Source organism: Apteryx mantelli, chromosome 3 (genome assembly GCF_036417845.1).
Source record: "Apteryx mantelli isolate bAptMan1 chromosome 3, bAptMan1.hap1, whole genome shotgun sequence".
Classification (NCBI taxonomy): domain Eukaryota; kingdom Metazoa; phylum Chordata; class Aves; order Apterygiformes; family Apterygidae; genus Apteryx; species Apteryx mantelli.
The window spans coordinates 18,180,226-18,195,967 of NC_089980.1; the positions used below are offsets into that span (position 1 = coordinate 18,180,226).

Genomic DNA, 15,742 nt, shown 5'->3' on the forward strand with positions numbered 1-15,742 from the left:
GGTTTTTTGTTTTTGTTTTTTTTTTACTAAGTCATTACTGTGTTAATGTGCTGGTACTGTTAAGTGCTAGAGCCTGGGGAGAGGTTGGAGTTGCACTGAGGAGTGAAGACTAGGCCTAAAAATCAGAGGCAGGGGAACAGTGCCTGGAACTGTAGCCTCACCTAAGAGTTAAGATGTTAAGTAGCTTTAACATGTTGTGTCAGGTTTAAGACTCAAAGTGGTAGCAAACAGGCACCAGTAGCTTATTTCTTGTGTTCAAGATAGGTGGTAGCATTCACTGTGCATGAAAAGCCTGGACCTCTTCTGCTCCAGGCTTCTTCTAACTAAGGGTCCCCCTGAATGCCCATAGGTATGAGAGGTAGTGGAGGTGACTCCAAAGAGTAACCATTTGCTTGTGCCTTTTTGACCTTCGGCTGATCTATATGAATGGTCACCTGTGACTTAGCAATACAAGCTAGTCATTTAAGTTGAGGGGATGGAATAGGGGGGAGTGTGTGTGTATATATATTTTAATAAAGCATTTGAGATGGTGCAGTTTTCAAACCTAAACTATTCAGAGGTGGTTAATTGCTTTAGTTTAACTGTGCTTTTTACACAAAGTTCACTTCTCTCTTTTCTGTTCACAAGAATGGGAGGAAATGATGCATTCTTCATGAGAACATGAGGATAACTATTTAGTTTAAAGGTTAAGTAAAACAAAAGTACCAACACTCTCTAATTGGCTGTAACTTTTTTAGACACTTATCCTGTTAAGCTTCTTTAGATGTGCTGTTTTCTCTTTCAGAAAACATCTAGAGCTCCTTTCTGACTGTTTTGTGAGTACTGATGAACATTAGCTGTAAGGAGGCACAAACCTTGCACAGGGAAGCAGCACAACATTAACTTACTGAACTGCTGCAAATAACAGGTAACAGCAGTTCATGAAGAGCTTGGTTCTTGCATGGGAGCACACACCTGTAGGTATTATTTTAATCAGGATTCACATAAAGTATTGGACCTTTGCATTTATACATAACAAAACTGAAAGTTAAAATACACAGCCTCTGCTTCAGTAGTGAATGGTAGTTTATAAACAAGAGTTCACTTTGCTCCCGGGAACCAGAAGTAGTTGATACTTCTTGGCTTCTAGCACTTAATTTTAGAGTATAAATGAACAAACAAAAAAGCCCCACCTCTATTAAAATCACACAGCTTTACTTAAAACAGTTGCATTGCAAACTATGGATTACTCTGTTAAAAAACATTATGTTCCTGATACTTTGCTAATGCATGGAACGAGCCACTTCTATAAAAAGGAAAGCTACATAAACAAAACAAACCACCGAAGGCCAGCTGTACATTCCTTACTCACAGAGCTCCCCAACTTAGTCAGCAACATTAAACAGAACTACCAGTAGCCAGATAACTTCTGTACAGCTTGCCTTTCTCAAGCAACAGTAAAAAACAAACAGAAATCAGCCCGGCAGGGGGGCTAATCCCATACACAGTGATTATATGTATTTTGGCATCTCTATGAGAGTTGAAAGTAGTGTTTTGTTCCTTGCTGGAATTCATCTCACCCATCCAGAGACTGGCTAACAAATCCCATGTCTGCTAGAGGCATTGCCTGAAAAAAATGAAAAGTTGGTTACGATGAGGTGGCTGCAATCCTTAAAGGTAAAGGGCATATTTAAATCACCACATGAGCTTGCTAGAGTATAAAATACAGCTATGTACCTCTACCCCTTAAAAAACAAAAAAACAAAAAACCACCTACTTAATTCATTGTTACTCCCATCTAAATCTTCAGAAAGAACTTTGCCTGTTTGCAACCCAAACTTTAACGGTGTTCTGTGGAGCAGGCCAAGGAGAAATCGCCAGTTTGAGATACTGCTGGGGGGGGGGGGGGGAATGTGTTGCACGCGTTTCCTGCACAAATCTGAGCAGATCACTCTGCTGTGTCTTCTTCCTCAACCACCGCTCAATACACCCCCCCCCACTTACTCTAACGCTGCTGTCATTCTCGTCTGAAACACTTTTGTCACTGCAGAGTTTTACTTGAAGCAAGATAGTCAAGACATCAGCAAACAAGTTTCTAGCCCATATTTTAAACCTGACTTTTCTTGTCCATTATTACATGCAAATAGACTCTTTTCTTTGAAAAAAAGCCCAAACATCCCAGCCTCTCCCTCCACTGCCCAAGTGATTTCCGTAAAGCGGACGTCTGCGCTTGGGCTGCTGACGTCACCTCCAACGTGAGCGCCGGCACCCTGCCTTAGCATTTACCTGCCTGCTCACCTTCTCAGCAGTCCCCTTTGGAGATCCTGGCATGGCTCCTGTCATGCTCCTCCGGTTTCAGCAACTGGCTCGCTAACTCACCCTGCCTTTTTTTTTTTTTTTTTTAATTTTTTTTTTTCCCCCCTCTCCTGCCACCTATCTCACATTGCTGCATCTTGTTCACCTGAAAACTACAGGCGTCCACTGTGAGATTGCCTTTGGTCTCCTCTCCCTTTAGCCTTTTCAAACATCAGATTAAAATAAAGACTGATTGACAGAGTGTGCTAATAATCTAAGTGCTTCTCTTCTACGCCGCCCTCTCTTCCACCGCCACAAAAAAAAGGCTGGCTTGCTCCCTTGCTTACCCATTTAGCTTCTTTTGCCTGAGCAGGTGTTTGCCGCACGCTGACGTCCTTTATCACATCCTCGCCCTGCAGGGGCTCCACAGCAGCTAGAACTGACTTGTACCAGTGCGCCATGTGGTTTTCCAGCTCTTCTGATTGTTTTGCAATCAGATCCAGGGTGTCTTTTAAAGCTGGAAAAACAAAAAGCATGGACTGAGGCAGTATTAACATGATAATCCAGTCTGGAGGAGCAATACAGAGGAGTTCCACTTGCCCGAGACAGATCTTTGAAGCAAATCGACTTCTAGAAATTCATCAGCTGATCTCAATCCCTTCCAAATGGTGATGCAATGTTATGGGGGGGGGAAGGGGAGGGGGCACCTAGGAGGCTCCAAGTTGAGACTGAAAAATCTAGAAAAAGGCACTCCTAAAGTTGTGCTCAAAGGCAACTACAGGAGGAGGAAACTTCCCTTGGGGCTGTGGAAGAAAAATCCATCCGTAATGCGAAACTAGACCACAACTGAACACACCTTCGCCGACTGTACAAAGGTGGTGTTGGCCACAGCCAGTTGCTCACACGCGCTCATGCCCCTTCCCACGGGGGCCTCGCAGGGGCACCCCACTGCCCCTTCCGTTTCGGTTCTCGTGTGCCTTGGAGTTCCTGCAGCTCGTCCTAAAAGAGAAACCGGAGCAGACCGCGTGGCCCTTCCTTAAGGAATACACTCCCAGGTACGTGCGCAGAATACGCCAACTCAGTGGAGCGGCTGCTCCAGGCTGCCTGTTCACAGCTCCCGTAACACCAAATTGCTGCAGGTGCCAGGCCCGGGGTTCCCAGAGTGCAAACGAGGTGTAAAAATCACCTGCTCCTGAGCTGCAAGAAAGAATTGCCTCCTACCTAGCTCAAGATTTACAGCCTTTCCAGAGCCCAGCAGGAGCTGGCCAGGCTGCAGTTAAGATAAAAATCAAAGGAGTCACATGGAAGTAAAAAAGGCAGGTTCACTGCCATTGCCAACAGCGCCTCAGGACAGGCAGGACATTCCCAATCTCCACTTTCCACCAGCTCTGCTCGTGGGGAAAAAGGACAGGGAAGAGCAGCAGCCGCCCCCTGAATGGGAAACGGCCCCTGCCATTAGCCGAGACGCAGAAGAAAGACCGAGCCGCGCTGCCAGCACAGCGGGTGGCAGGTCAGCCAGAGCGTCCCCGCGGGTGTAACGCCCTGCGCGGCTCCTGCCAAGTAATTGCGGGAGACGAAGATGTGACACAGCGACCCCGGAGCAGCTCCGTGTCTACGCGGGTGCCAGCAAGCGGCACAAACACATCGATCAGCCGCGCACCTGGCGAGCACTGGTGATTGACGGCGCGGCGCAAGGAAAGCGGGGCAAAGTTAAGGCCCGCGGCAGCTGCCAGCTCTGAAAGTGCTGGCGAGTTAATAGCTTCTCTGGAGTCAAACCACCAAGTCATCCTCCCTCCTGGGAAAACTCCCAGACAGCGACTGAGGAAGCTTCATTAGACTGCTGCCTGCTAAATAGTCCTGTTTGGTGTTCATCTAGGCGGCTTCTGTCATCTGCTTAAAATCCCTCTGCGTGCCGACAAAACTGCTGAACGGCAAAATCTGCTCCCCCTCCATCCCTGCACACGGGGACACAGACCAGCCCCGAAGTCTCAGAGGGCAGATGCCACAACCAGCGTCACCGGCTGCATCCCCTACCAGCCCCTCGGGTCCCGTGCGTCGAAACGCGCGTTCCCCTCATCACGGATGAGAAACGCTCCTGCTCACCTGGCGAATTCGATGCCATGCACTGCAGCAGAGCTTCGCCCCTGTGCAACACGCTCTCCGTCAGACCTCGGTGATCAGCCACGTCTTTCTTGAACTCCTGGGAAGGCAAAGAGGTAGCGTCATTTAGAAGCGCTTTGGGCAGCCTGGACCACAGGGACCTTGGTTTGACACGGGCCATTCTGGTTTAAGGCGCTTGATTCGTTCAAAGCATTCTGCAGACATCGTCTCGTCCTCACAACCGCCTCTGGGAAGCGGCTGGCCAGCACCACCCAGAGAGAGCAGACTCCTGCTGCAGTCAAGCTAGTTTCTCAGGCCCAGAGTGGCTACGCGGCTGGCAAGGAATCCGTCAGACGCAGAGACTCGCATCGCCTGCGCCGCGGGCTGGCGCGCCGAGTGGATCAAGGCCAGGGAAAAGCAGTTCTGCCCTCGGCACCGAGGGGGAAAAGGGCACTGCTATACCTACCAAGTAACGGTGCACGGACGCCTTCACGCTCCAAACGCCTGGCGCGGGCGGCACCCACTTGTCTGCGACCTCTGCTAATTTGTACAGCCAACGAATTAGCTCTTCCAGCTGACAGCAAAACATCTGCTTAAGGAATCAAAATAAGAGGCATCACTTAGCTATTCCTGTAACAGAGGAAGCACAGGCGCATCAGCACGCGAGCGAGCGGCGCTTCGGACAGCACCTGCCGCTACAGCCCTGCTCTCCTCGGGTGCCAGCGGCATCCCCGCCGCCCTCCTCTCCCCACCGCCTCCGACGAGCGGCCGGCCGGCGCACCCAAAGCGAACACACTGAACCTGCAAGCTGGCAGGGGAAGGAAAAAAAACCATCACCACACGGCATGACTTTGCGAGCAAAAACATCCCTAAACTCAGAAAACTGAGGGTCTACGGAAAACAAAGTAGTCGAGCAAATTCAGTTTAAGCAGCGTACCCCAAAGCAGGGTGTGTGCACGACTGTGGAAGGTCACTAATAAATGCTCTGAGAAGGTCTCAGAAGCCAAGGGCATCGCCCTGGAGGAAGGGTTTTCTCTCTCCACCATCCCCCTGCGGGAGGGAGGCCTTCCTCCTCACAGAAAACCAGAGCTACCGAGTTAATTAGCAATGCCTTTTCCCGGGGGGGGGGGGGGGGGGGGTCCTGTCTAGCTCAGTTAAGTGCTTTCACTTCTTTTTAAAGTGTCTCAGTAAGGAATTATTTTTGTAAGGTGCTGGGTAAAACCAAGGGGCCTCTGCTCCCAAAGTCAAATTCCAGCCTTGCCACTTTAATGAAAGTTCAGGAAAGTGCCACCAGCTCTGCATCTGGTTTAAAGATAATAATAATAATAATAAAAAAAATCCTATCCAGCCCATACATTTAAAAGCAGAACATAATTTTGGCAATTTTTGGTTCGGGAAGGTGAATCGCCGTTTTTCCGCCAAGTCCACCTCCGTGATACCGAGCCCTGGGAGAAACAGGTCTGGAAAGCAAGGCATTAAAATGCAAAGAATCTGTTTATACTACCGCTCCTGCTGGTACAAAGTGTTATGGGAAAAAATCCAAGGCAGATACGCTGCTCTGCATTTCAGCACGACCGAGCCCCATCTCAAGCCCTCCCAACTGCCTTTAGGTGGATGCAGACCATTAACAGGGATACTCCAGACACCAGAAGGGCGGCGAGGCCAGAAAACCCTTTACTGCCAGAGGTTCTTGCTCCATCAAAAGAAATCATCTGCTCCGGTGAGCCGCCCTGTATAAATTACTACCAGCTGCCAGGAAACAAACATCACGCACAAGACGTTGGGAAGAAGCGAGAGCTAAACAAGGCACATTTTATGCGAGATCTTCCCATGGCGAGCTTCAATTCCTGGCCGCAGCCTACCTTAATGCACTGTGCAAGGGACTCGCTGTGCCGGCCCTTCTCTTCAGGAGACCCTCTGACCTGCAGCTCGTTCAGGTAGCTCCCATCCAAGGCGGCCCCGATACTGGCAGGGAGATCGGGTCTCCGCGGAGGATCGCTACAGTGCTGCCTACACAGTTCGGTGGTTTCCCCGCTGGGCTCTCGAGAGCTGTACGACTGACACAGCCCACCGCAATCCTCACTTCCCTCGCTGCCGGCTTCTCCGAAAGCCACCGACTCGGATGAAAGGGGCTCCTTGCTGTCACCATAACAAGGAAGACTTTGGCGGTCTTGCCCAGGTGTCCTTACAGTTAAGGAAAGATCAGACAGATACTGAGCCAGACTTTCCAACTCCCGGAGTCTTGGGGGCAGCGACAGGAACTCTTCATCACCTTCCCACTCTTTTCTTAGGGGGAGCATTTGCACTGTAGGTAAAAACCGATGAGCACTTTTTTCCTTTCCGTTGTACTTTGAAAAGGAGGTCTCTCTGGTACACCAGCTTCTCCCAGCCACATCAGGGTGATCAAGTGACCGTGGCCCAGCTGACTCCATCATTAAACCCTTAGCAAAACCTCTAGAAACACCTGCTTTGCCAGCAGAGGAAGCACTTTTTGCAAAAGATGCTTTTGCAATAGGTGAGGGTTCATAGTAAGATGCAGATCCTAAACAGCCTGGTTTTCTAGACACTGGGGTAGAGAATCTTTCTGCAGAGACCGCAAACTCCTTATGCAGATTTTCTCTGCTTCCCTGAGCCTGCCTACCTTGGCCGCGCATGCTGGCAGACGTCAGAGTGCCCTCGGGAGAAACAGAGAAGCTGTCCACATCTATTCCTGAGTCATGGAGGAAAGGTTCTGGTGTCTTTCCAAGCTTGTATCTTGGCTTTAACGGATAAGCATAATCAAGCAAGTCCTCATATTCTTTATTAGGGTCCCAGTGAGGAGACTGGCGGTCTGGAGACGGGGGTAACGAATCAGGTATCGCACAGGCCCAGTAATCAGCCTGGAAGGACGACATCTTTCTCACACGCTCCATGGTAACACAGTCATCCAGGAGAGGACTTAACGGCTTGCGTGCACGCAGCAGCCTGTCTTCTGTCGGGCTGGATTGATGGCGCAGGTCCCAAGAGGTGATGGCTGCAGGAGGCACGTCCACGCCAGCTGCTAAGCTTTGGGATCGCTTCATCTCCTGCTGCTTGCAGATGCTGTTTTCTTCTAAAGACAGAGTGGAAAAGCTGGATCTGGAATGGCTCCGGAGGGTGTTCTCAGGGCTGAGGGTGGTTTTATTTGGTAAGGACCCCAGGGTGGAGGAGAAAGGGGAGAGGGACCTGTGGCTCCACTGGCTGGTACTGATATCATGACAGAAGTCGGAGATGCCAGTCTCTTCTGCAGAGCTCTGCAAGTTGGGAGCGCTGGATGCCGGCTCTGAACAGCCCATTTTCATCTGCTTAAATGTCCAAGGACATGGGAAAGGGGATGGAGGGGGAGAGAGAAAGACACAAAAAATGAACCACTAATTCACTATTTCCAACCTTGCTCATTATACAAGCTCAGCAATGGTACGAGCATACTACACCGCAAGAAAACCCCAGGAAAAAGAACTGGGAGGAACATTTCTGACACTCCAGGAACGCTGAATACTATTTGCATTTTGCACCCAGACAAAAGGCCCCTTTATGCAGCCAGCAGCACTGGGCTACAGAGATAAAAGTCCAACCCTGGATCTGCTGTAAGGAGCGGCTCAAATGCAAACTCTGCTCCTGCTGTGAAATTGCATGCAATTACTCCGGCCTGGACTGGGTTTGTTTTTAAGGAAAGGCATCTCGAGTACTTGGAAGGCTGCATGAATCACTTGGCAGCCAGAGCCGCTGTTACGGCGTGCGTGCTGAGGGCAGAATGTCATCCCAGCCTGTTTATTTCTTCCAGCCTCTGAAACACAGTTCGGGGTGCCTATCCTGCAAAAGCCAACAGAAACAGAAGACGACCCACTGCCATTACGCGTATCCTGCTCAGCCCACGTCCCTCCAAACAAAAAAAGGGCAGAAACAGAAAAGCAGGCTCTGCAAAACGCTCAGCGGCCCACAGGATCGAGGCTGCAGGGGACAAGGAGAGAAACTCTCTGCGGCAAACACCCAGCGGAAGCTGCTTTTCCTTTCTACGGCAGGAGTTGCCTTTTGGTCAACTTCCCAGCTCCGCAGCAGCAACAGGAACCAAGGCAACATTCAAGCCCAGCCCCTTCACGGCCATAAGGTCAAAGCCGCCACCTTGCAATTTCCCTTGGAGGCTTGCAGGAGCTGACGTAGGCTGCACGGCGAGGCAGCAGCCTGGGGAAGCGGGGATCTGGTTCAGCCTGGGGCTGGGGTGGACGCGCACTGGCCTGAGGCAGGAGAGGAAAAGCCCCCAGTAGCTTACCGGGCAGAGGAGGGAGTTTGCCACCAACTCCCTCCAAGCTGCACTTCTCTCTCCGGCTGAGATTTTCCCCACTGTAGGGCCCGAAGTTAAGCAGCCTGTATTTTTAAGCACCTACATTTTCATTGCTTCTCCCTCCTGCTCTGGGTAAGGGTGTTTCTGGTTTATCTCACCATGTTTTCAAGCATGCAGGAGCTGGCAGGCCAACAGACTGGAGAGATTCGTGTTTTATTTCTCTGCTACAGAACCATTCTGTTTAGTGTCGGACACGTCCCTCCATCCCCAGGCCTCTGCTTCCTTGGGACAAAGCTCCTTGGGACAAATGCTCTTTCCCTTGCTAGGCTGGAGCCTAGGCAAACAAGTCCCCATCTCTTTTGGGACCTCTTGGTGAAACAGCAACACCAGTAAGTGAAACCCTCTCACCTGCTGCTCTTCTGAGGAGAGGAAATGGTGGCTAACGTGACGGGACAAGTCACTACCGGGAGTCGTTCTGGAAACGAACGGCTGTCTCTCCACGTAGTTTGCTTTCGCTCCGGACAGTCTGGATGCGGAAGGTAAAGGCGCTTCTCTGCAGTAGCTTGAATCCCTTTGGGTAACACCACTGACCAAGCGGCCACGTCCGCTCATCGCCATGCGCTCAGTTCCCTTTGGGGAGGATCTGACTTCCTCGGCGTCTAACCGCCGGCGCACGCCGTTAACTAGCTCAGGGTAGTCCGTCTCTACGTCTGCGTAGTTCCACCCGCCATAGTGCCTGGGCTTCCCGCTCAGCGAGGCTTCGGAAGGCGATCTTTCTACGTCCAAGGCCATCGATGCAGCACTTCCTTTGAAAGACGGCGCCGAGCCCTGGGAGCTCTGAAATGCAGAACACAAGTAGCAACTCTCCGTCTCCTTCTCTGCCTCCCCTCATTTCCACACCGAGTAAGAAACTGGACACGATTAAAGGCTAGAAACTTAAATACATTTGGGGCCAAACCCAAAAATCGTAAGATCACATCTTTGTGGGTCAAGTGCAGCACAGGAAAGAACAAACTGGCCTTCACGTCTTACCAGCATTTGCCCATTTCTACGACATAAGATACAAGAAAGATATAGTTAAAGCTTTTACTGCTCCAAGAACAAACCTGTGTTTTGTACCTTGCTGGTAGGGCACAACTCTCTCCCGAGTTAATGGCCACTCTTACCAGCAAGCGGACAAGTTACGTTACCAGGCCCAAATCAGACATCATTAACTAAAAAGCAAAGCAGACATTAATGTGGCTGAGCCCTGCAGGACATCTGGGATGGAAAATTGTTTGGGTTTTTTTTGAGACAAACGCACAACACTGAAAATAGAAGCCTCACAGAAGTGAGAAGGATACCAAAAATAAAATAAAAAAAAAAAAAAAAGAAAAAAAGGAGGGGGAGGCTATAAAACAGAAGTCTTTGGGCTTAGCTGTGCAACTTCTAGCTCAATGAACAGCTGTTTATGAAAACACAGTTAATGGCACTGCTGGCTCAACCGACAGCACGCTGCGGAGCAGGCTGCATGGTCAGGCCCACGTAACTTCACTGCAAAAACTTTTAGTATTAGGTGTTTTTCTTGAAGCCTGAGCCCCATAGGTACACGTGCCCCAGATGCTCAGCCTTCACTAAGGAAGATCTCTAATTGCACAAACACCCCAGAAGAAAAAAAAAAAAAAAACTTAAAAAAATATATATAAAAAAAATCACATGATCCTTCAGGCTGATTCCGACAGTTTCTGAGGGCCGCTTCAGGATTTCCGTAAAAGCAGACACCTGAAACACTGCTTGCTTTCTTCTCACCTTGATATACAGCGAATGAAAAACAACCATGAAAAAGCTGAAAATATGTGTGTGTTTTTTTCCCCCCCTCTAAAAAGAGCACTGATGTTAAACTCAGCCCCACCTCCTCCCAACCAAAATATTCCGGATGCCAACACAAACTGCGGCACCTAAGGCCGTGTTTAAACCTTTGACGGAAACGCGAGGTTGGTACGAAGCGTGCAACTTCCTCCCTTCTCAAGGAAAAGCCCCCTCACTCGGCACAGAGGCCACATCCGCCAACTTGCTGGCGCCTCCCTTTCGCTTCGGAGAGCATCCGCTGCAGACCGGGGTTTCCATTGGATCCTGCACGGCCGTCAGGCTCGTTTCTCTTGGATTTCGGCCTCCGCTTCCCATGCGGGGTAGCAGGCGCCCGTGCCCGGCCGGCTGCCGCGACAGGGAGCCTCCTGCCTGCGTCGGTAGGGAAATGAATAAACAGGGCCAAGCGATTTTAGGCGATTTGTCACGGTGTCGGGCCACCTCCGCCGGCGGCGGCGGCCGCGCCGGGACCCCACCGCAGGTCCGGGGCATGCCGAGCCCGCTTGCCGGGTCGCTTATCTGCTTGCTTCAGCAGGCGCTGCCGGCACTGGGGCAAAAGCGCGACGGTAACGAACGCGAGCTCAGGATGCGGGGTGATCTCCGCCAGCCACGCGGGCCGCGTTCCCGTTGCTTTTGCAGAGACGCCGGCTAGGTCGAATCGGCCGGATCGAAGCGTTTGAAGGCAGCACGTGGGGAATCCCGCTCTGCAAACGCCTGCCGGAGCCAAGCACCTCTGCTTGTTTTCGCCAAGGCGGCGGGAGCTAAAAATACCCTAGCAGCATCACCAAGGCACAAATGACATCTCATGGGCTTTCTGCAGAGGCAGCCGGCATCCAAATAGGCCCTGCCAGAAACTCCCACGTGCCGGCTCTGCGCGGTACCCAGCTGCAGGCACACATCTGGCACAGCTGCTCCGGCTCCTCAGAGCTTCGCCAACACCAAAGCTTCTCCCCGCGGCGTCGGCCTCGACCACGGCCACGGCGTTAGGGAAATGCTAGCAGGGTGTTTTGGCTGGTACTGACCCAGCTAGAGCTGCACTGGCGACGGCGAGGAGAGAGGCCAGCCAAGGGGGAAAATCAATAGCAAATTCAACTAAAAGGAAAGGGAAAAAAAGAAAGGGAGGGGGAAGGAAAGAGGAGGAGGACACGTGCTCCCACGGATCGCCTGGCCCAGCGTAGGACCTGTCTACCCGCCTCGTCCAAGAGCCGCAGCGGACACACCATGTCCGCACGCACGCCAGCAACGCCGGGAAAAAATCACAGCCCTCCTCAACGGAGGAACAGCGACAAAAGCCAGCGACAAAAAGCAACAGCAGCAGCACGGCTCAAATCCCGATGACAGAGAGAGCTCGTGTCCCCTGCCAGGCCTCAGCTAGGAAAAAAGGAAAGGAGGATCCACAGGGCTACTTGGGCGGCGGCGGAGCCACCTCCGGCCACATCTTGCCCAACCCTGCTCATTGCTCTCAAATGCAGCTCTATGCACATCCTAAAATCAGTAGTATTACACTCTTTTTCAAAAAAAAGTTGCATATCCAAACAAAAAGGTGTGGTAGCTGCAAGAAAAATAATTAATAAACCCGCCCCTGCTAATATATTGTTCTATAATGTATAATTTATAAAAAGCTATATATATAATCTTGCTTAGCAGAAGATAGATTTCTGACGTTAACAGAAACAGTACCCCAAAACACTTGAAACATCCATGTATTTTTTAGTGGAGCCAGCATAGCATGTGCACAGTTCCTTCAAGTGTTTATTGTTTAGGTTTTAACTACAGTAGTCTTCTAAACCACAAGAGGTAACACTCTATTATTCTTTAATCTTAATCTACCGATCCATAATCTGTTGATTATTCTACTAATCTTAACTGATTTGCATTCACTCACTCTGCTTCTAGAATTAATTTCTATGTTTTGTCTAAACAGACAGGCAAATAAGCATTAGCAAATCAAATGCCAAAAGGTTAAATCCAACTTACAGGTGATTAAATGCCCAGAAAATCCTCAGCGATATATTTGTTTACCTGCTCTGAAAGCCAAAACCCTTGTAGCAAGGGGAAACGACACTCGCTGGCTGCATTCCTTCCCTTCCAATCAAAACAGCCCAGTGTGCAAAAACCAGCTAAATATATGAAACTCCAGTACCCACTTCAGAAAGTAGCAGCCTGCCACCCATCTACCCTGCTTCGCATTCATCAGTTTTGATGCTTTCCTTAATGCCAAAAAGCCTGTGTTTCAACAGAGAACATCAATGGTTACCATGATGTGAAGGGACATCTAATCAGCTCTGCTCCCTCCTTTCTCCGCATGTTTCGAATATCCACAGTGCTTTCCACGTGCTGGCGTTAAGTAGCGTGCAGACGTTCACGGCTGGCTCTTACAGAAGTAAGTACAAGCCCGTTACGTTCCCAGTCATAATTCATCCAGCAACATTTCATTACTGTCTCTCCACATCCCCAAAGCCCTTGGGCTGCTCTGCTTTGCTTTACTGCGCCTTTTTGGTTTCCCTCGACACGTTAAGATCTTTCCTACGGCTGAGGAGCGTTCGTCTCCAGAGCGCGTTGTCCTAGGAGCGTCTTTGCCAGCACCTAACAGTCGACTATTCCGCTCATGAAGCGAGAGCTCTGCGAAGCGGTCCCAAGGCAAGAGAAAGCACTCGGCGAGAAACAAAGCTCTTCCCAGGAATAGCGGCGAACACGGAAACGGCAATCCAGCCAGGAAGCAGCTTCGCCGCGCAGGACGCGAGACGGAAGCTCAGCCTCTGACTTCATACCCTAAAAAAAATCCCGCCTCCTTTTTCTGTGCAATTCTCTCTCATCATTAATACGTATTTAGAGTACATCACGCCGTTCACATAAACGCATGATCCTTTCAATTAAACGCTGCCATGTGCTTGAAATTACATTTATACCCTTCCAACCAGCACACGAGCAGGAAGCCATGGTTACAGCAAATTCAAAAATGAGCCTGTCAGTACAAATCTTAACAGAGGGAAGGGCTCTGGAAACCCGCAGCTTAGGACATAAACACCCTTACAGTCGATTTTGTTGTTGGGTAGCCTGTGATTAAAAAAGAGAAAGCTTAACAAGGCACCACAGCAGACAGACTTTTGAATTTAATGTGCGCTGATTAATATGCAGCCTTGGTACTTCTTTATTTTCAAGAAGATTCTGCACTAAAGTCAAAGTGATGTTGAACGTTGCTATTTCCATCAGATTTAGTGGCTCGAGTCATGTGTCAGTCAGCTCAGTCAAAACAGATATAAATATACACATAAACTTGACCTTAGATTTGAAAAGCATGTGTTAAGCAACATTAAAAAATTATAGGTCACAACTCTCCTGTTATTTTTGTAACTGTATGCAGAAGCATGAAGGCTCTACTCTGTGCTTTGAAAACTTGCGTTGATCTTATGAACGTGGCATGAGGTCCCCTGTATTTCCACGTTACTGTCAGCCTTTACAACAGAGCACGTGCGGATGCTCCCATTTTCCCAAAGCCAATCCCTGCAACGCAGATTCGTCTTACTGCTTTTCATTTCAGCATCCGTACAGACTATCTGACTCTGGAGGACAGGTTCATTCAAACCTGAGAAGCTAAAGCAGAAGCTAAAAAGAAACCAGGAAACCTATGAATAAATGCAAGTGTCCATTTGGATTTATATTTCTAGCACCCACTTATTGCAGAAGTTATAAGGGCATTCAAGGGGAAAAGGACACGGTAGGTTTTTGGCACATTTTCAAGAGTCTCTAACTCAGTTTCTGAACAGAGTATGCTAAGTGCAATTCCAAACAGCATCTAGAAAATAAGGTTTCTCACCATTTTCCAGGATAAATAATGCAAAAATTCAGAAGTCAAGCTCTCCCCTTTGCTGGTGACACATCAAGATTAAACCTCAGGATGGGAAGAAGCAAGTCCCAACCCACGGGCAGGATGAACGCCAGCAGCCTGGACACAGCTCCCGGGACAGATGCGGTACCGCGGCTGCAGGCGCACCGAGGACTTTCCATCAGTGTTAAAAATACAGGGAATCAGCCAGAATCTGCGTCTGCACCTGAGTCCTCAGCTGCCTCACCGGCGATGGAGCTGCACAAAAACTGTAACTTTGGCCTCTTTTTAGATAAAAAGATGAATAAGAACAACAAAAGTTTCATTCACTGCAACAGGAGCTGCTGCAAAGGGAGCAACAGGATCTCTCGAGAAAGCGATCCCTGAATGGTCTTTTTTTGCAAAAAGGAAACCGCCTGCCAAAGAACTGAACAAAACCACGGTGGAAACCAGAGCCCTGCCCCAACAGGGCGCATCCTGCCTCCAGCGGGTATCGCTTGGCTCGCACACTTCGGCCAAGGCAACACGGCCGGCACCAGCGTTTCCGTCCCCCACGACGGGCCCGCAGCAGCTTTACAATGGGGTTTTGTTTGCTCTTATTAAAAAAAAAACCACCTTTCAGACCTGCAGAATCTGTTTTTTTTGTTGTTTTTTTTCCCCCTTCCTTTCTTGCATGTTTTCCTGCGGAAAAGCCTTTTTGCAGCTAAAAACCTGCGCTAGTTGCTAACAAAACAAAACAAAACAAGCAGCGGAGCCATGGCACTGTTGCAGCTTAACGCATACTCCTGCTCTGGGGCTTTGAGAAGCACTAAATAATGTCTGCATTACCGCAGGAGACGCAGATGGAACAGCACTATCCATAAAAGCACATGGAGGCGAGCTTAAAAAAGAAAGAAAAAAAAAAGTCATAAGTCTCTGCCAAAAAAAAAAAAAGAGTCAGAAGTCTCCAGTGCAACCGCACGGGGCAGAAGCGCTTTTGCCATTTTGGAGAAGCGACACAGCTCCCATAGCAACAGTTTAGAGCCCGGATCCCCCCCCGCCCCCGCCGGGAAACAACCCCCGAAATGGGCTGAATTTTGCAAAACTGGCTGAATTTTGCAAAATTTGCATTCGCACTCCCTCTCCCCCCATCCCCCCCTTGCCGGCACGCCGGCCCGGCCCCAGCGGACCCGTGATTTGGGGAGGGGGGAGGAAAGGCGCCCCGGGCCGCGGGGCAGACCGGGCTCCTACCTGCCGTGCCGAGCCGAGCCGGGACGGGCCGGGCCGGGACGAGGCGCCGCCACGGCCCCGGGCGGGACCCGCGCCGCCCCCGGCCCGCGAAGGCGCGCGGCCACGCCCCCTCCCCGCCGCGGCCAATCGGAGCGCGGCCCACCCCTGGTCGCTACGCGCAGCATTGC

The 15,742-nt window shown here is 50.2% G+C and overlaps 1 protein-coding gene across 4 annotated transcripts; it reads right to left on the reverse strand.

Moving 5' to 3' along the window:
* Positions 1-929: 929 nt before the first annotated feature.
* Positions 930-15,647, reverse strand: CEP68 (centrosomal protein 68). Of its 4 annotated transcripts, none has more exons than XM_067292780.1 (7): positions 15,576-15,647; positions 9,083-9,511; positions 6,237-7,697; positions 4,841-4,966; positions 4,378-4,474; positions 2,622-2,791; positions 930-1,606 (listed from the first exon to the last, which is right to left on the reverse strand). In XM_067292780.1, exons 2-7 carry the CDS (start codon positions 9,464-9,466, stop codon positions 1,556-1,558), a joined length of 2,289 nt encoding a protein of 762 aa, XP_067148881.1. In that variant the 5' UTR covers positions 9,467-9,511; positions 15,576-15,647; the 3' UTR covers positions 930-1,555. The 4 variants fall into 4 exon arrangements, with proteins under 4 accessions (XP_067148881.1, XP_067148880.1, XP_067148877.1 ...); XM_067292779.1 differs by lacking the exon at positions 15,576-15,647 and adding an exon at positions 12,777-15,117 and having other exon boundaries at positions 6,237-7,694; XM_067292776.1 differs by lacking the exon at positions 15,576-15,647 and adding an exon at positions 12,777-15,117.
* Between the last annotated feature and the right edge of the window lie 95 nt (positions 15,648-15,742).